Consider the following 20,805-nt stretch of genomic DNA (forward strand, 5'->3'; position numbering starts at 1 on the left):
CAAATTTTGATTAGGGCCTGATTTTTGAGGTAAATCAAGTTAAAAAAAACTTTCAAGCTAAACATTGATATAATTATTTTTCGTTGTCTTCATTAAAGTCCCCCCTACCCTAGTCTACTAATCCAGAAATTGTTTTGAAGTTCCTTTGCCCCACCCTATGTGCCCTGTTAGTCTTGAGTAGAAAGGCCTTATTGACTCTGACGAGTAGACCATATATGGGCATAGAGTCCCTAGGGAGATGGTTTTTGTCAGTGAGAATGATAAAACAGGATTTTTCTGACTTGAAAAAACATGATTTTTCTCAATTTGATGGATGTTTCTTGGATGGTTATGTGTGTTGGTCAATTTATTTGTTGTTTTTCATGGGTGTCAACATCAATTTATGTCTGTTTTATGGTTTTTGTCAGTGAGAATGAAAAAACATGATTTTTCTCACTTTGATGGATGTTTCTTGGACGGTTATGAGTGTTGGTCAATTTATTTATTGTTTTTCTTGGATGTCAACAGTAATTTATGTCTGTTTTATGGCCTTTGTCAGTGAGAATGAAAAAACTGGATTTTTCTCACTTTGATGGATTTCCAAGGAGAATTGTCTCCGGGCGAAGTTTATTAATGTCTTTGGAGGTCGTCCAGGAGAATTGTTTCCGGGTGAAGTTTATTAATGTCTTTGGAGTTCGACCAGGAGAATTGTTTCCGGGCGAAGTTTATTAATGTCTGACAGGTGATGTAAAGGTTGATTGATTTGTCACGAAAGGGGAATTATCTCCGGGCGAATGTTTTGATCTTATAGATGAAGAGATTAACGCGGAAAAGGGTTTCCTAGAAATTTCAAATGTGACAGCGCAGGGATGTCAAAAAACAAAAGGAACTCGCAGAAATTACGATTAGGGATTATTTGGGCGAAACCATTTTAGACATTTGAGGGACTTATTTCGGTGAAACAGTTAGAGACATTTTAAAAGATGATTTTAGAATATGTTTTAGAAGAGGATTTGAGGGTGAAACTCTGTGGTCGTTATAATGCACAAGTTGTATTTGAACAGTGTCGTGAGGTCCCCTACCACAACCCGAAAGGGCCCCAATCCCCATACCCCAACCCCGAAGGAAGCCGCCGGTCCCCAAAGGTCCCTCAGGCTCCCAAAGGACAAAGGACGTGTGTGTGTGTGTGTGTGTGTGTGTGTGTGTGTGTGTGTGTGTGTGTGTGTGTGTGTGTGTGTGTGTGTGTGTGTGTGTGTGTGTGTGTGTGTGTGTGTGTGTGTGTGTGTGTGTGTGTGTGTGTGTGTGTGTGTGTGTGTGTGTGTGTGTGTGTGTGTGTGTGTGTGTGTGTGTGTGTGTGTGTGTGTGTGTGTGTGTGTGTGTGTGTGTGTGTGTGTGTGTGTGTGTGTGTGTGTGTGTGTGTGTGTGTGTGTGTGTGTGTGTGTGTGTGTGTGTGTGTTTGTGTGTTTGTGTGTGTTTGTTTTTTTGTTTGTGTTTTTTTGTGTTTGTGTTTTTTTTTGTGTGTGTGTGTGTTTGTTTGTGTGTGTGTGTAAGTTTGGTTGTGTGTGTAAGTTTTTTTGTGTGTTAGTTTTTTTGTGTGTTTAAGTTTTTTTGTGTGTGTTTAAGTTTTTGTGTGCGTGTTAGTTTTTGTGTGTGTGTGTGTGTGTAAGTTTTTGTGTATCTATGTAGGTTTTTGTTTGTGTGTGTAAGTTTTTGTGTGTGTGTGTGTAAGTTTTTGTGTGTGTGTAAGTTTTTGTGTGCGTGTGTGTAAGTTTTTGTGCGTGTGTGTGTGTGTAAGTTTTTGTGAGTGTGCTTATGTTTTTGTGTGTGTGTGTGTGTAATTTTTCTTTTGTGTGTGTGTGTGTGTGTAAGTATGTGTGTGTGTGTGTGTAAGTTTTTTTTGTGTGCAAGTTTTTGTGTGCGTGTATTTTTTTTTGTGTGTGTCAGTTCTTATGTGTGTGTGTCAGTTTTAGTGTGTGTGTGTAAGTTTGTGTGTGTGTGTAAGTTTATTTGTGTGTGTATGATTGTGTGTGTGTGTGTGTAAGTTTTAGTGTGCATGTAAGTTTTTTGTGTGTTTGCTTAAGTTTTTGTGTGTGTGTATGTTTTTGTGTGTGTGTTAGTTTTTGTGTGTGTGTGTGTATAAGTTTTTTTTTTGTGTTTTTAAGTTTTTGTGTGTGTGTGTGTAAGTTTTTTTGTTTGTCTATGTATTTTTGTGTGTGTGTAATTTATTGTGTGTGTGTGTGTGTGTGTTTGTGTGTGTAATTTTTTGTGTGTGTGTAAGTTTTTATGTGTGTGTGTGTGTGTGTGTGTGTGTGTAATTTTTTTTGTGTGTTTTAGTTTGTGTGTGTGTGTGTGTGTGTAATTTTTTGTGTGTGTGTAAGTTTTTGTGTGTGTGTAAGTTTTTGTGTGTGTGTTTAATTTTTTGTGTGCGTTTTAGTTTGTGTGTGTGTGTGTGTGTAAGTTTGTGTGTGTGTATGTAGGTGTTTGTTTGTGTGTGTTAGTTTTTTTGTGTGTGTGTGTGTGTGTGTGTGTAAGTTTTTGTGTGTGTGTGTAAGTTTTTTTTTGTGTGTTATTTTTTGTGTGCGTGTGTGTATTTTTTTGTGAGTGTGTGTGTGTGTAATTTTTTGTGTGTGTGCTTATGTTTTTGTGTGTGTGTGTGTGTTAGTGTTCTTTTGTGTGTGTGTATGTGTAAGTTTTTGTGTGTGTGTGTATGTAAGTTTTTTGTGTGTGTAAGTTTTTGTGTTCGTGTATGTTTTTTGTTTGTGTAAGTTCTTATGTGTGTGTGTAAGTTTTAGTGTGTGTGTGTGTGTGTGTGTGTGTGTGTAAGTTTGTGTGTGCGTGTTAGATTGTGTGTGTGTGTGTGTAAGTTTTAGTGTGCATGTAAGTTTTTTGTGTGTTTTCTTTAGTTTTTGTGTGTGTGTTTTTTTTTGTGTGTGTGTTTGTTTTTGTGTGTGTGTCTGTGTTATTTTTTTTTGTGTGTGTGTATGTTTTTGTGTGTGTGTGTGTAAGTTTTTGTGTGTGTGTCATTGTGTGTGTGTGTGTTTTAGTTTTTGTGTTTGTGTGTGTGTGTTTGTGTGTGTGTGAGTTTTTGTATGTGTGTAAGTTTTTAGTGTGTGTGTGTGTGTGTGTGTGTGTCAGTTTTTGTGTGTGTTTAAGTTTGTGTGTGTGTGTGTGTGTGTAAGTTTTTGTGTGTGTGTAAGTTTTTGTGTGTGTGTAAGTTTTTATGTGTGTGTGTGTGTGTATGTTTTTTTGTGTGTTTAAGTTTTTTTTTGTGTGTGTGTGTGTGTGTAAGTTTTTTTGTGTGTGTAAGTTTTTGTGTGTGCCCATTTTGAAGTTGGAAAATATTTATATTATTTGGAAAAATAGAAATGATCAATAACTAATTTCTTTTTCATTGAGAAAATTCAGAATAGAACTTGAAATTTTTTTCACATCGTTGAGAAAATTAAACATTGAACTGAAACTTTTTATCTTCTGGGAAAATATTCACAAGTATGCAATAGCTTTTTCTATCTACTACGGAAAAATTTAGAATAGAACTTTAAATTTCTTTATGTCTTTGGTGAACTTAAAACTGAGGACGAAGATTTTTATTTTCTCTGGAGAAATTACAATTGGAGTGTGTTCTTTGGTAAAATTCAGAAGAGAACTTGAACTTTTTTATCTTCCATGAAAAATTAGGAACAGTATTTAAAATTTTTTCATCACTTGAACTTTTCTTCACTTCATTGAGAAAATTTAAAATTGAAATAGAACTGCTTATCTTCCGAGAAAATATTCACAACTATGATATAGCTTTTTCTATCTACTAAGAAAAAATTTAGAATTTGTAAAATTGGTTTAAGAAGGATATTAAGAAAGGAACTTGTTCTGAAAAGATATAATAAAGCCTTTTGAAAAGTATTGCTTGATCTTGGGGTGTGCAAAAAGTCGTAAAGTAAAGTTGTGGTGAAGAAGATAACTACTTCAACTTGTAAAAAGGGTTTAAGAAGGACATTAAGAAAAAAACTTCTTCTGAAAAGATATAATAAAGTCTTTTGGAAAGTATTGCTTGATGTTTGGGTGTGCAAAAAAGTCGTAAAGTAAAGTTGTGGGGAAAAAGATAAGTACTTCAACTTGTAAAATGGGTTTAGGAAGAAAATTACGTGAAGAACTTGTTCTGAAAAGATATAATAAAGCCTTTTGAAAAGTATTGCTTGATGTTGGGGTATTCGAAAAGCCTTATAGTAAAGTTGTGGGGGGAAAGATGAGTAATTCAATGTAAAATTGGTTTAGGAAGGAAATTAAGAAAAAAACTTGTTCTGAAAAGATATAATAAAGCCATTACAAAAGAATTGCTTGATGTTGGGGTATGTAAAAAGTCGTGAAGTAAAATTGTGGTGAAAAGGATAAGTACTTCAACTTGTAAAATTGGCTTAGGAAGGACATTAAGAAAAGAATTTGTTCTGAAATGTCTTTGAAAAGTATTGCTTGGTGTTGAGGTATCCAAAAAGCTGTAAAGTAATGTTGTGGGTGAAACGGATGGGTACTTCAAGTTGGAAAATGGGTTTAGGAGGGACATTAAGAAAGGAACTTGCTCTGAAATGCCTTTTGAAAGGTATTTCTTGGTATTGAGGTATCCAAAAAGCTGTAAAGTAAAGTTGTGGTGAAAAAGATAAGTACTTCAACTTGTAAAATTGGTTTGGGAAGGACATTAAGAAAAGAACTTGTTCTGAAATGCCTTTGAAAAGTATTGCTTGGTGTTGAGGTATCCAAAAAGCTGTAAAGTAAAGTTGTGGGTGAAAAGGAGGAGTACTTCAAGTTGGAAAATGGGTTTAGAAGGGACATTAAGAAAGGAACTTGCTCTGAAATGCCTTTTGAAAAGTATTTCTTGGTGTTGAGGTATCCAAAAAGCTGTAAAGTATAGTTGTGGGTGAAAAGGATGGATGCTTCAACTTGTAAAATGGGTTTAGAAGGGACATTAAGAAAGGAACTTGCTCTGAAAGGCCTTTTGAAAAGTATTTCTTGGTGTTGAGGTATTCAAAAAGCTGTAATGTAAAGTTGGGGGTGAGACGGATGGGTACTTCAAGTTGGAAAATAGGTTTAGAAGGGACATTAAGAAAAAAAGTCGCTCTGAAATGTCTTTTGAAAGGTATTTCATGGTGTTGAGGCATTCAAAAAGCTGTAAAGTAAAGTTGTGGGTGAAAAGGATAGGTACTTCAACTTGTAAAATGGGTTTAGGATGGACATTATGAAAAGAACTTGTTCTGAAATGCCCTTTGAAAAGTATTGCTTGGTGTTGAGGTATCCATAAGGCAGTATAGTAAAGTTGTGGGGGAAAAGATGGGTACTTCAACTTGTAAAATGAGTTTAGGAGGGACATAAAGTAAGGAACTTGCTCTGAAACGTCTTTTGAAAAGTATTGCTTGGTGTTGAGGTATCCAAAAAGCTATAAAGTAAAGTTGTTGGTAAGAAGGAAGGATGCTTCAACTTGTAAAGTGGGTTTAGGATGGACATTAAGAAAGTAATTTGCTCTAAAATGTCTTTTGAAAAGTATTGCTTGGTGTTGGAGCATTCGAAAGCTGTAAAGTAAAGTCGTGGATGAGAAGGATGGGAACTTCAACTTGTAAAATGGGTTTAGGATGGACATTAACAAAATAACTTGTTCTGAAAAGATATAATAACGCTTTAAAAAATTTTTAAAAAATGGGGCGGGGACTCTTTGGGGGCCGGGGGGGGCCTTTGGGGGTCCGGGGGACCCTTTGGAGCTGGGTGGTCCTTTGGGGACCCGGGAGGGCCTTTGGGAGTCCGGGGGCCCTTTGGGTGGGGGGGGGCTGGGTGGTCCTTTGGGAGCCTGACGGACCTTTGGGGACCGGGGGCTTCCTTCGGGGTTGGGGTATGGGGATCGGGGCCCTTTCGGGTTGGGGTAGGGGACCTCACGACACTGTTCAAATACAACTTGTGTATTATAACGACCACAGAGTTTCACCCTCAAATCCTCTTCTAAAACATCTTCTAAAATCATCTTTTAAAATGTCTCTAACTGTTTCGCCGAAATAATTCCCTCAAATGTCTAAAATGGTTTCGCCCAAATAATCCCTAATCGTAATTTCTGCGAGTTCCTTTTGTTTTTTGACATCCCTGCGCTGTCACATTTAAAATTTCTAGGAAACCCTTTCCCGCGTTAATATCTTCATCTATAAGATCAAAACATTCGCCCGGAGATAATTCCCCTTTCGTGACAAATCAATCAACCTTTACATCACCTGTCAGACATTAATAAACTTCGCCCGGAAACAATTCTCCTGGACGAACTCCAAAGACATTAATAAACTTCGCCCGGAAACAATTCTCCTGGACGAACTCCAAAGACATTAATAAACTTCGCCCGGAGACAATTCTCCTTGGAAATCCATCAAAGTGAGAAAAATCCAGTTTTTTCATTCTCACTGACAAAGGCCATAAAACAGACATAAATTACTGTTGACATCCAAGAAAAACAATAAATAAATTGACCAACACTCATAACCGTCCAAGAAACATCCATCAAAGTGAGAAAAATCATGTTTTTTCATTCTCACTGACAAAAACCATAAAACAGACATAAATTGATGTTGACACCCATGAAAAACAACAAATAAATTGACCAACACACATAACCATCCAAGAAACATCCATCAAAGTGAGAAAAATCATGTTTTTTCAAGTGAGAAAAATCCTGTTTTTTCATTCTCAGTGAGAAAACCATCTCCCTAGGGACTCTATGCCCATATATGGTCTACTCGTCGGAGTCAATAAGGCCTTTCTACTGTCTTGGCTAATCTGAAAACATAATTTGTTCGCTCAATTTCAAGTGTAACATATAGATGCGACCAACCTCCAAAATAGTTTGTGCTTTCGTTGATGTTTACCCCATCCTGGCAACATAGCCCGTAATTTTGAAACCTATCAGAGACGAAACAAATTTTGGGCCAGTTTTTGGGCATCATAAATGAATACAGTTAAATTTAGTTTCATTTTTTTTCTGAGTAGGGATCCATCTGACCAAGAAACTTATGAATGTCATTTCAGGTTGATCGGAGAGAGGAAATTTAAGACACCGTTTTGTATTTCCCAAGTCTTTTACTCTTTTGTTGTGGAATAATCAAAGGCAGTCAACGGACTGGGCTGACGAAAACGTATTTTAAGTCCTACCTGATCAGAAAATCAAGTTTTGGGCCCATTTCCTGAGGTAATAAATCCATTTCAAGCTTTCTTGAAATAGGCTCCCCTTTGCCCAAGGACTTAAGAATATAAATTTCGAGTCGATCGAGAAAAAGTATATCGACCCTTTTTGTCTCCTTATTTGGGGGGGGGGGCTATGTCCCAGAAATGTATTTTTGTACACTAAGTTCCTCTTGGCCTAAGGACTTGTGGCTGGAAATTACAAACTGATCGCTGATGAATAGCTTTTTGGCCCATTTGCGTTCCCGTAGCTCACCCCTTTCCCAGTGCAAAATGTTTGATTTTTTCCCCCAAAGAATAATCCCAGAAGATTTTGTACCAATTGTGCACTCAACACTTAACAAATCCCCCTTTCTGTTGCTAAACCTACTTGTCAACAATTGGTAATTTGCATTATTTACGGCTGTTGCCCAAGGGGCTGTGGGGGTCGTACTCCTCCTGGAGGGATATTTATAGGATCTATAGACTATTTTGATAAAAAAGGCCATATCAAAATTGTGTCGGGTGTCTTGGGAACTACGGGGGATGGGTAGCAAAGAATAGTATGGGAGGAAGACTGGCTGCTCGTCAATCATTTTTTACACTTGAAAGAAGCACTAGAAATTTTCATTCCGATCGATTGAGTCCCCACCAGGATTTTTCTGACCACCTCTTTCATACGAAGTAGCCGGAGGATAAAAAGTATATAGAAGCTCATGGCTCTTTACTATAGGCGACGCTAGTCCATTTACTCTGATAAATCATTTTTTGTTTCCTTCTCATTTTAAACTCGCCCATGTCCTGGCGAACACAAAACTTTGCTTTTCTGTTCAAAGTGGGACTCAAAACTAAGATTAGAATCATAATTTGGAACACTGAATTTTGATATTAAATTAGTATTAAGAACTAAATTAGCAGTAAAATTAGAGCTATGGATGGGAGAAAAGGATGTTGCAGATAAAACTGTTGAGAGAAATACCTAAAGTAAGATAGTGTATAATCATCACTTACGATAGGTAAACTAGGTGACCACCTAGGGCACCAAAGCCTGATAGGAGCCTAAACGGTGGACACGGGGTGGCTCCATTTACCAATAAGAGCTGGTCAAGATAACACTGATGAATATATTTTTGGAGAAATAAAAAGTATAGAATAGACTTTATCGAGAATGCACCATAAGTTTACAATTTACTCTGGAATTATGGTTAATTTGCAAATTGCTGAAATCCGTCCGGATTCAGCAATCCGTGCAGAGATTCCGTCCGTTTCGTGCTTGAAAAATTCTCTAGCTTTCCGCAACGATTTGGTCAAATCAGGAAGGATTCTTGGCAAGGTTTTTAAATGAATAAAACCATGACTATGGAACATCAAAATCTTTGTTGTTTCAGACAAAGTTCCTTTCTCTTTTTGTCTTCTGTGCCTTCTTCACATTATAAGGACTATAGCGAGATCAAATTGGCCAATAATCTTCTCTAATAATATAAAATAATATAATCCACACTAATTAATTTATTTGAAAACTTGCGCCTTAAAACATAGCGTTTTCTGGGCCATCGTTTGAAAAGATACGGATGGATTTCCGCTTGCATTTCCGCAATTTCTAAAGAAACCATAAGACAGTTAAAAATGCCCGCCTCGGTTTTTTTTTTTTTTTTTTTTTGTAATAGATCTAAACTAAACTCCTAATCCCTATGACTGGTCTCCTGTGCTGGGGTTCCCCGTCCCTCCTCTCCATGCAACTATCATGTTAGTAAATTTCAGGGTAGCTGTAGAATATCTTGACATCCCGGCGCCATTTCAGCAAGATTCAGCAGTAGAACCAAGGCCGTATCCAGGGGGGGGGGGCGGGGTTACCCGGTTTGAAACCACCTAGTCAAAAATTAGTAACCCCCCCCCCCCGAAAAAGTCAAAAATTAGCAAACCCACCCCCCCCCCCCCGAATTAAAATCCTGGATCCGCCCTTGAGTAGAACGTTTAAAAAAAAAACAAGAGAAAATGTTTTAACTATGGAAAGATGGCCGAATGCAAGTTCTAAAACAGAAATTAAAGGTCATATTTTACTTTACAATCATGGCTACTGCCATCAGCCCAGTTGAAGGACAATTTAATCAGGTTTTAGAAAAATAAATCAAAAATTTGTTTTTTCTACCATATGGATTCAATAGATAAAGAACGAAACCAGTTTGTCTTAGAGCAATTTGTAAATCTAGAAGCAGCGTTGAACTATTATCAGTCCCAGGATACTGATCAAATGAAATTGTACAAAGAGCTACACGTTATTTACAGATGATTTGCCCAACGGTCGATCCCAAAGGATGTCCCGACTTAGAAGAAAAACTAACCAATCTATATGCTGTTTTGCGAGTTCTCGTGTCGATATCACCAGAAGAAAGAAGCTTCTCAAAGCTAAGACTCATAAACACTTACCACCAGTCATTTGTGAACCAAGAGAAAGTGCCTTGACTGTCGTCAATATTAAATGAGCAAATGCTATTTCAGAAAATTGACCTTCATGGGCCTTCGACCTTCAAAACATCGACCTTCATGAAATGCTGTACCGACTTTCTTAAAATGACCTGGGGGCCTATTCATTCCAGTCAAACTCTTGTTAGAAAAAGAAACGAGGCACTGGTTGAGGGTTAAGAGAGTGTTGAGGAAAGATCAGTTGATAACCTTGAGGGAGTTCTAAACCCGGAGAGATTTGTAGGAATTGATTTAAAAATTACTAAGAAAGTTTCTATATGTTGTAAGTAAATAAGATTTATTTTTTAAGGAAGAATTGAAGAACGGGTTTAATGAATTGAAACATAATAGAAATGCAGGCCTTTACAGTAAATGAGTTTTTCAAATATGGTAAATGCGAATTTATAAATAGGATATTGAAGATCATGAAAATGGTTTTTGAATAAAGTAAAGTTTCAACAGATTTTAGTAGTAGAAGTAGTGAAGTAGTAGGAAGTAGTAGGGTTAGTAGCTGGTTTGGTGTGGAGTAAAGTTTAGCGGATGGGGTTGAATCCCCATTGATATTGGCTTTGTACTAAGGAACGCGGAAAGGGCATAAGATCATAGGGTATTAAAAGGGAAACAATCTTGGTGAAGCGAAAGGACTGTTTAAGGTCAATTTTTGAGGGGAATGATTTTTTTTCTAACTTTGAGGAAGTCCACTGCACGAGATAAGCTTTCAAAATAAAATTAAAAAATGTTTTCACTTAGATTATCAATATCAGGCGATGAGAAAAAGTTTACCAAAAGATTGATTACGCTTTGCGATTACATATGATGGTTGAAGGACCACCAAAAATTATAAATTTTGAAAAGAAAATTGTGACCACCAAAACTTGTGAGTTTTGAATTTTGATTTTGTGAGTACAAGATTTAAAAGAAACTTGAATCCTATGCGAGGGAGCAACATTTCTTGAACAACTTGAAACTGACTAAAAAATACTAAATATTTGTTTGAAATTAATGGCATTGTGTCACTTAGGTTATCCGGTTTGTCACCTGAAAAGGCATGCCTTATATTCCACACCTCCCAGAGTAGGCGTGTCCCTTATGAGGCCCGTAGATTCACAATGTTGAGCAGACGAGAGAGGATTTTGAGAGGATGCAGAAAGGAGCTCTAACGGTTGTTAGAGCTCTAATGGTTGTTCTAACGGAAAACATATTGAATAGGACTCGGCTCTGAAACTTGTTTTCAGCTTATGTTTTATTTCGGCCTCTTCTTGATTTCAAATTCTCAACGTGGCACATTACTACCATCTGCTAGACTGTTTGAGCTCTTAGAGACAAGAAATAGACTAAAGCCGTTCCCTTTTGGCACATGTATTTATAGCAATTTAAAATCAAAGTGTGTAAGTAAAATCCCACTTAATTCAATACGTATGTCCTGCGTCTATGATAGCCATTAAATTATTCTGACTAAAAGAACAAATGAAATATATTTTGTACTTTTATGCTACTCAATCACAAGAAGGATTTTCATTTTAAAGGGTTAAGTTAATTTTGAGGTTAAGGACATCCAAATAAGGAAAAAAAGTCATACCGCAACGCATTATCTAGAGAAGACAGAGGACATTTTTGTTCTGTTTCCTACAAGACCTACTTTGAACAAAAAAAAGAAATTATATAACAATAACATGTATTCAAAACATTAGCTGCCAGATAGAAGGGTATAGCCTACTGAATTGCATAGTTCAAAAACTAAACTTCTTTTCAAAATACCCGACACTCCGAACTTGTTGTGTTTGCTTCGGCTAATAAAAAAACAAATTCGCTTTATCAAAATATACTGAAACCTGGTGGAAATTTGTACAGGTATAATGGGGGTGAAGAAATATAGGTTTCAAGAGGAAATCTTTTTAGTAGTCACTATATCAGAATTGGATAATTTAATATACATGTTGCTCAAATAAATTTTGCATAAACTAAAAAAAGAGGGGGGAACATGAAAATAATTGACAAAAATAAACGTTTTCTACTAAATGAAGCACAATCTTTTCAAGTTAAACATAAACCTTAGTCTAACTTAAATAAATTATCAGGTTCTAATTAGTTTAATTGAGATAATTGAATTTTAATTAATAACTTATTGAGAAATTATATTTTAATAAATAATTAAAGTAAAAAATTGAGTACTAATTGATTATTAGAATAATTAAATAAGAATTGGACTGATATTTTAAGCAAAAAAACGAACAAAACGGCAAGTAAAAAAAAGGAAGATTAAACACTAAAAACCTAAAAATCAGAGCAAAACACGATTCAGATCAAGCTCTAGCTATGAATAGTGTCAGATTATCGAATTTTTAAGTCAAGTAGGCATATTTGATTTACTTTTGATTAATTTTGTTCATAGTTTAACTTTCTTAGTTTTTCAATCTTCACGTGGAAGGCAATTTCATACAAATGAACTTAAGAAAGGGATAGATACCAAAGCATTACTGCAAAACATACACAAAAAGCCCTGTCTTAATGAGTTTAATAATGGTTGTAGGGATTCTACATCTTAGAAAGCTCTTATGCCCATTGTAAAGAGGAGATTTCGCCTCTTCTTAATCCATGTATAAGACCATTAGTAAAGATATCACCGTCATCACCTTTGCAGTCTTCTTATTGGTAGAAATTAAACGATTAGTAAAAAACCACGACTTTCTCTCCTCTAAACCAATAGCTGTCATGAGCCTTTTATCGGGTATTACTTCCATAACAAGATGAATAAAAAGAATCTCGGCGTTCAGACGCTGGATTCTTTCTGAAACTCTATCCAAGTTTCCTGCTAAGAATGGTCCAAGGTATTTTCAGAAATAGGAAATTCACAATCATAATTGTTACCTAAATAGGTGTTGTCAGTTCTGAAAATGTTGCTCGAAAGTTCCTATTTTCAGCTTTAAACCATTCTGAGCAGGAAACTTGGACAGAATCCAGCGTCTGAACGCCCACTAAGTGGGCGTATTATTAGTGTTATAATGCACGTTATTGCCCAAAAATAAAGAATCCTTATTACCATGATTCACCAATTAAGACAAAGCACTACACCAAATAAGACGGGGCTTAATCACAATTACTTTCCAACTAATTATTCAAAAAATACTCTGATAAGTACATCCTGGAATGATGTACTGAATGCGACCCAGTGAAAAGATCAAGTTACTATATTTAATCATTGTTACTATATTTGAGAGGAAGTTTAAACCTTCTTCAACACAATTGAAAACACCTTAAAAGTTATGATCAAGAAGGTTCCTAGTTTCTTCTTTGCTACACCTCGTGCAAGAACAGCTAAATCTCCCTATGAGACACTCCTTATTAACAAAAAGTAAAATCGCTGAAGAAGTATAAGGACCAATAATTGTGTTTTCAATTTTTTTTTTAATCACTTCGTTAATATATGAATACCACTTTGAGGGGCTCGCGCCCAGAAGTGTAATAACGAAACGTCAATCATTCTTGACAAAACAAAATTTCCCTCATTTGAAAAAAACTAACATTCTCTCTTCATTAGTATAATTTCGTTCATATGTTTACTAGATTTTGATCATAGGTAAGACTTATTTTCCTCTATTCGAGGGCGGATCCAGGGGGGGGGGGCATGCCCCCCAAGTTTTTTTAGCACCCACATTTTTTTTTTTCCTTAAAAAAAAAAACTTGTCAATTTGGTGAATTATTTGCGCCCCCGTCACATTGACCCCCCCCCCTGAGATTTTGCTCTAAATACGCCTTTGCCTCAATTCATATTTTTTGTGAAGCTCTAGGCCCTTCCAGGAAATGGTTTAAATATTTAGCGCTTAGTTGGAAATGGAACAAATTCCGAAACATAATGAAACTGATAAAGGTGGGGAAACGAAATAAAATTCTCTATATATGTTAGTTGCTAAAATTACTTGCCTTTCGCCCTCTCTCAGCATATCAAATAGTACAGCTTATGTTATTTCAACTTATGACACGTCACCAATTTCCACTCAACCATCTTACAAAAGTAGCCTAGCTAAGGACACAAGTAAAAGCAGTCAAGTCATTCTCCCTAAGTGAAACTATTGCTCAAAGTACCACCAATGGCGTAGGGAGAGTGAAAGGAAGGGGAAAATCTAATTAATAAGTACCATGGGTAAACGAAAGTATTTTTTTCAAGGGGGTAAGCCTCTAAGCATTATGCAAAGAGTAAAGGTGAAAAATGCTTAGACAAAATATTCTGTTTGGGCTAGACTAGTGTCATATCTCCTGAATTTTACAATGTTGATTTTTTTTTCTTCCAAGGGGCATTAGCCCCTTGGATTTCACAAAACTTAAGCGGCTCAGGGATTTTCTTCTATTTTTTTTAAATGAAGATACAAAAGATTTTTTCTCAAAAACGTAGGGGCAATCAGACCCCCTCCCTCTCAATTAATACATCTGTCATTGAGGGAGGGGAGACAATAACTCCCGTTTTTTGGGGAATACCCGTGGTCCAGCTCCTCTGAAGTACGAAAATACTTACTAAACCATACTCTTTTGATTAAAAAAAAATTGCCCATTTACAAATAATATTATATTTAATAATATTTATAATTGGAATAATAATAAATTGGAATATAATTAGATAATAATATTTTTATTAATTGGAAACAACCCACTCCCCTCTAAAAATTATTCAGACCTTATTCAAAGTGAGACTTTGGCTACACCCCTGTGTACTAGATATGAAAAAAACATTTTTTAAAATCATAAAATAAAACACATAAATTAAAGTCAAAATAGGAATGAAAACAAAATTGGAATATCAGTAATTTGAAGGGAAAAGATTCTATGGCGAAGACGTATTAGCTTCATTTACTATGTATACTCAATCTTAATGAAATTTGTCAAAAATCATTCAATTCATATCACATAAACCTCTCATTAAATGAAAGTCTAATCAAAAGAAATCAAAATACATACTCACCTCAAATCTAGAACCCTAGATAGAGGGCTATACTCCACGCAACGTATTAACAACACTTTAATTATACAAAGCAATAGTTTGTCACAAAACTAAACTAAAGCATATATATATATATATATATATATATATATATATATATATATATATATATATATATATATATATATATATATATATATATATATATATATATATATATATATATATATATATATATTAAAAGAAAAAATCTGCAACTAAACTTTGAAATAAAAACAGAGGTTTTTTTTTACCTCGTAACTTTGTTACAAAATGTAGGAAATAAGTAACAAACTTCTTAGTTTATTTATATACAATGTCACGTAAATACTACTAAAGGCAAACAATCCGGAAGCATAGCTCACTAAAAATAATTATCCAATCAAATAATTACATATAATAATAATATAAACATTATTAAAAATAATAGCAAAAAATAGTTTTCCTCAAGTCGAATTTTGTAGACAAAAAAAAAGATAACCCATCAATTTACTTGTTTATTTAAAAAGGAAAGAAAAATCAAAAGACTTTTACTGTCGTTGATTTTCCATTTTTTTTTAGCCACTGGAACTAACACCATAGTGACTTTTTTTTTTCTGTACTTAAATCAATATTCATATTTACTTTTTTTTAATCGACTTTCCTATAAAATCCTTAAAAACGAATTTTAGAGACGTTAAAACTATAGACATTTCATTTTTTTATGTGGTCTTGATTAGCTATTGTGGGAGGAGTTTAAGATAGTATCTATAATACGTCTAAGCCCATACGTCTCCACCCCCCTCCACAAGAAAAAATATTTGAAAATCTTATTTTGATTGCTCGATGAGAAAAGCCCCCAAAACTAGGCTAGAACCTTGCTGATACCCCTATACAATGATTTTACTATTCAGATGAACCAAAATAGCACTTACCAGTCCTGAGTCAGCATTAAACAATATTTTTTCTCACTAGATAGTTTGGTTCAAAATAAGTTTTTGATTTTTCGGTTATTATGGGCTAGAGTTTGCTCTTTACTAGGTTCTCTCTAGGAGTGGAACCATGATTACTGAGTTACATATAACTATGCTTCCAGAAAATGCTTATACTACGTATAATCATAACTATGTTCAAACCTTATGTCAGTACTACAAGGACACAAATACGCGCAAATAAAATCAACAAGTAACAAGTAACAAGTTGTTTTCAGGCAAGATCCATTTTTGACTATTGTAGAACGCACTTGCTCTCTATCTGAGACTTCAATTCATTCACCTGGGCTTCAATCGTGTTTTTAAGTCCTGCAATAAAATAAAAGAATTATTAGTAACCTCTCTACTCACTCTTCCTGTTATGTTATGCTATGACACACCACAACGTGGTAACAAAATCAAACAAATTCGGGGTAAGGAACTTTAAGTAAAAGAATGACATGTGTCTACAGTAACTGAAACCCTAAAAATCAAAATACTGATAACATTGAATATATAAAATTAATCTCCTTTTTATTGTGATTCTGAATCCACAAATTTATTGATTTTAAATTTACGCATTACAAGTTACGAGTCTGAGAAGGCACACAATATCTCTATTTGAAACATGAATCCATTAACCTACACTTCAATCATACTTAAGATACCTACAATAAAATAAATGAATTCAATCAATAGGACCCTTTCTAGTCACTCCTTCTGTGATAAAGTATAATCGTACAGCTTATGGTAACTGTGAGCCAAGAATGACGTGTCTACAGTAACCGAGACTCAAAAAAACGAAATTTCAATTCCAGGAAATATATCAAAAGAATCCTGTTTTTACGGTAATTCTAAATATACAAGATACATTAGTTTAAAATTACTCTTAAAAAGTTACAAGCCTGAAAAATCCTGTGAAATCAAAAAAGGGGGGAAACAACTTCTAAAATGGGTGCGATCTTGATGAAAATCTCCAAGTTATATTCAGCATGTCTAAAAACCCTAATACAGAGGTTCCAACCTCCTGTCTGTAAATATGTGAAATTTTACATTTTTTCCCCCGAAAAATTTGATAATGGGTGTGTTTATTTGTTTGTGGGTTTTCGGTTTGTTTCACCATTTGTTACAGTTATAGTAGAACATCGAGAGAGGCATCATTCAAATGGAAATGCAAATTTCGAGAGCCCTGTTCAATCAAAAAAAGATTGTGCCGAAGAAAAGTTTGATACAAACAGGTCCACAATGAAAATAAGGCTCGACTTTGACATGTGTTTCATTGAGGCAAACCCTAATCTTGGAGTCATTGACAGGAGATGTCAATGGAGTATTTAGGAGATGTCAGATGGAAATGTCAGGATAGTCCTGGACAGGTGTTTCTGATTTTACTCTGCTCAGGCTGGATAGGATGAGAGAGATCTGCCCAACCTACAGAGACAGTGGAGTTGGTGTATATATTCAGAACGATATCCCTTAGTAGTCAATTTAGGCTCCAAGCCTCAGTGGCAGAAAGGTTCTTTGGATAAAAATAGACATTCTTAACAAGTTCTTTGTCACAGTTTACAGCCCATGGACAATGAAGATCCCTGATTATCTTGAAGAATCCCTAGGATTTAAGAGGATCAAATGGGATCTATCTGAAGTACCTGCAAGATTGGTCGTAGCCAATGTTTGATAAGTGGAACTACTGAATCTGAAGGAATACCCTTACTTGACATAACTCTTGCTTAAGGTTATGTATTACTTCGGATATATTCCTGTATGAATAACGGGATCTAAGTCCTTCAGCTCCCTGTATCTTCCATGAATGTGATCAAGAAGGCTGTTCGAATGATACCAATTGTCATAGGATATTGGAAGAGGGCTTTTTGAAGCTAAAATTAAAAATTCTACTACTTCTTTTGTGAACTGGAAGTAGCTAGAGCAGATCAATGCTCATTCACTTCCTTTTTGGCCCAGGGTCTCTCATTAGCAATATACACTGTGATATTGAAAGCCAAAGCCATGTTTGTGGAAGCAAATTCCTTGAAAAAACCCCGAATAATATATTAAAAACGAGCTGAGATGTTTAACTGAAAAAAAAGGCCGAAGGAAAATAAAGAGTGAAAATAAAATAGAAAAGAAACAGAAATTACCCTCTATATGAGAGGTGCTGCAACCTCCATAAGATTCCACTCTTAAATCCTTAGTATCCTAATTTTATTTCTTTTTTGTCCTAATTTTTACTCTCTGTCCCAAATAAATATACTGTTTACCCTATCTTTATTTTAATTCTGTTAAAGTATTTAGTAAGTGTGGGACACACTAGTACCGACTCACGTTTATCAATTTTAAGTATAACCTAGGCAAAGGGCATATTCAGGATTTTCGTTCGGGGGGGGGGGTTTCAATAAAAACTTTATAAAACGCATCGAAAATTTTCTATATGCATTTTTGTTGCGTTTATATGAGTCGGACAAAAATTTCGTGGGGGAAAGTAACTCTCCGTGGATATGGCCATGGTCTGGACCTACACATGGTATGTTGTAAATCAGGGAAAAATAGGCTTCTCGTACATGTTAACAAATTTTTAGCACTGCCTGCACCCACATGAGTTCCATTTTGGAACAAAATAGTAAACATTTTCTAAGCCTGACAAAAAAAAAAAAAAAAAAAAAAAAAAAAAAAAAAAAAAAAGTAAAACACTGCAAATATTTCGGTCAGAAGCTCCAGTCAACTGTCTTCAGTGCAGAATTAGGAATAAAAGCTAAAAATGCACATTACATTATAAAAAGACAAACTTTAGACACAAACCCTTTCACTATTGCCTAGAAAAGGGTCTCTTTTATTTTATGTCGGTTTTTAACGAACAAATAAATTTTCAAATGGGGATAAATCCATTTATTCAGACAATGAAAAAAACAGGTACAAAAGTCCAAATATTTCGATCACAGATACAGCGACCGTCATCAGTAGTAGTAGTATCAGAGTAATACTACTGATGACGGTCGCTGCATGTGTGATCAAAATATTTGGACTTTTGTACCTGTTTTTTTTTCACTGTCTAAATAAATGGATTTATCCCCATTTGAAAATTTGTTTGTTCATTATAGAACGGCAGTGTGGTCTAAGAAAAGAATATCTAGTTTAAGGTGTTATGTCGAAAATACGTCTGTTTTTAAGTTTTGTCTTTTTGTATTGTCCAGTCGACTTTTTTTTCATTCCTACAAATTCTTTATCTTTTATCGTCTTTTATTCTGCACTGAGTCTGCACAGGTTGAGCGGAGGTCTCGACGGTAATATTTACATATTATTATTAATTATTATTATTATTTCCAAAAAATAGTGCTTATCTGCGTGCGCCATATGAGTTTTTGTCAATAGAGAATGACCAATGTTTGTATTTATGTTCTTGGAATGTCCATGTAATATCAAGTTACTTAGATATACTACAGTTACTAAATGATTTTTCTTCCCAGTTTGATGTCGTAGGGCTATGTGAAACCTTTTTTTGTGTAAATCAGTCTCTTTCGCTTTATTTATTTCCAGGGTACAACCTACATGTCGAAAATCATGCTTCACTAGGCCGAGGTGATATTGCACTTTTGGTGAAGGAAGGGATCAAGAGTGGTATAAGGAATGATCTTAGTATATGGAGAGAAGGTAAGGTGGAAATGTTTTTCAGTAGATAGAACTTAATAGCCAAAAAAATGATTAGTATGGTGTATAAGCCTCCTAGGGCTCACATGGATGAGTTTAATGAGCTTCTTGATAAAGTCCCGAACGGTATTAGTCATATAGTGATGGAGGATTTTAATTTATTGGACATATGTAGTCAAAATGGTGATTTCTTAAATTTGATGTTAGCAAATGATTTATATTCACTCGTCAATATTCTAACGAGAATCACAAGTCTATTTGCAACGATTATTGACATTGTATTTGTTCGTTCAATTCATTTGAATCGAAGTTTTTCCGATGTGGTCATGTTTCCTGGGTCTGATCATCTTCCAATCTCAGCTACAATGTGTTGTAGTGCTAAACGAGTCTAGAAAAAAAATAACTATAATTTGGCTGACGAAAAACGAAAATCTCCAAGGGTTTTTAGAGGAAGTGAGTGCAATAGACTGGAGAGAATGCCCTACTAAAGAGAAAGAATGCCCTACTAAAGAGAAAGAATGCCCTACTGAAGAGAAAGAAAGAATGAAGAGAAAGAATGCTTTCTTGAATGCTTGTTTGAAGAGAAAGAATACTAAAGCCCTGGATTGTCCGATGGAAGTCATTAACCCTTTTTATGAAAGGACGTGTCCACTAAAAGTTTTAAATCGAAGAAGCTTGTTTCCTGCAAACCATGGATAACAGAGGAGATAATTGACCCAATAGAATTAAGAAACCAGCTTTATGAAACATATTTGGATTCCAAAACTGATGAGTCTTTTATTTTATTTACAAAGCAAAGAAATCTGGGGAGTAAACTGAGGAGAAAAGCAATGTCTGATCATTATGGAAATAAGTTGGAGGAAACTAAATGTAATATGAGAGAAATGTGGAATATTTTAAATGAGATCATGGTAAGAAAAAAGAGACCACGGCAGATTTTAATTTGGAAGGATGTAATTGTGGTTATTCAACTGAAATTGTAAATAAGTTTGCTAAATCTTTCTTGAATATTGGGTCCAAGGTAGAATCTAGTGTTATTAATATATATAATGAATTGAACTGCAATATTATTAATGACGTCCGTAGTGGAACAATAAATATGGAATTTCAGCCGTGCACGAGTGAAGAAGTGCGTAAAGTTGTGCAGTCACTTGAGTCTAATTCTGCCGGTGTTGATGGGTTGTCCCTTCGAGCTCTTAAAGTAATTTTCGGGTATATTCTTTCCTGTCTAGTTCTTATCATTAATCTTTCCCTAGAAAAGGGAAGTTTTCCGGTGCAGTTTAAGGTGGCGAAAGTCAGTCCCTTTCACAAAGGTGGTCGCAAGGCAGATATAGAAAATTGGACACCCCTATCAATTCTATTTATTGTTTCAAAGATACTGGAGAAAGTGGTACAGAAACGGCTCTATATGTTCCTTCAGATGAATAGGCTTTTGAGTCAGACACAGTTTGGGTTTCGTAAGGGTCGTACCACGACGCAAGCCTTACAGCACCTGGTTCAAAGTGTTAACTGTGCATTAAACTCAGGTAACATGCCTATGTCATTGACATTAGAAAAGCGTTTGACACGGTTGACTACCAGGCGTTGCTTCATCGAATGAGAAGTCTTGGAATAGATGGAGTT

General features: G+C 35.2%; 1 protein-coding gene across 2 annotated transcripts in view; it reads right to left on the reverse strand.

Annotated features, from left to right (window-relative positions):
* Window positions 1–14,797: 14,797 nt before the first annotated feature.
* Window positions 14,798–20,805, reverse strand: part of cpx (synaptic transmission protein complexin) — a 124,279-nt gene continuing 118,271 nt past the window's right edge. For both annotated transcript variants that reach the window (XM_089087740.1, XM_089087741.1), the window contains exon 5: window positions 14,798–15,873. In XM_089087740.1, the coding sequence (XP_088943866.1) occupies window positions 15,800–15,873 (74 nt within the window). In that variant the 3' untranslated portion in view covers window positions 14,798–15,799. The remainder of the gene's footprint in view (window positions 15,874–20,805) is intronic.

The sequence above is a fragment of the Artemia sp. Qi Xiang Cuo genome, chromosome 4 (assembly GCF_049724085.1).
Source record: "Artemia sp. Qi Xiang Cuo chromosome 4, ASM4972408v1, whole genome shotgun sequence".
NCBI lineage: Eukaryota > Metazoa > Arthropoda > Branchiopoda > Anostraca > Artemiidae > Artemia > Artemia sp. Qi Xiang Cuo.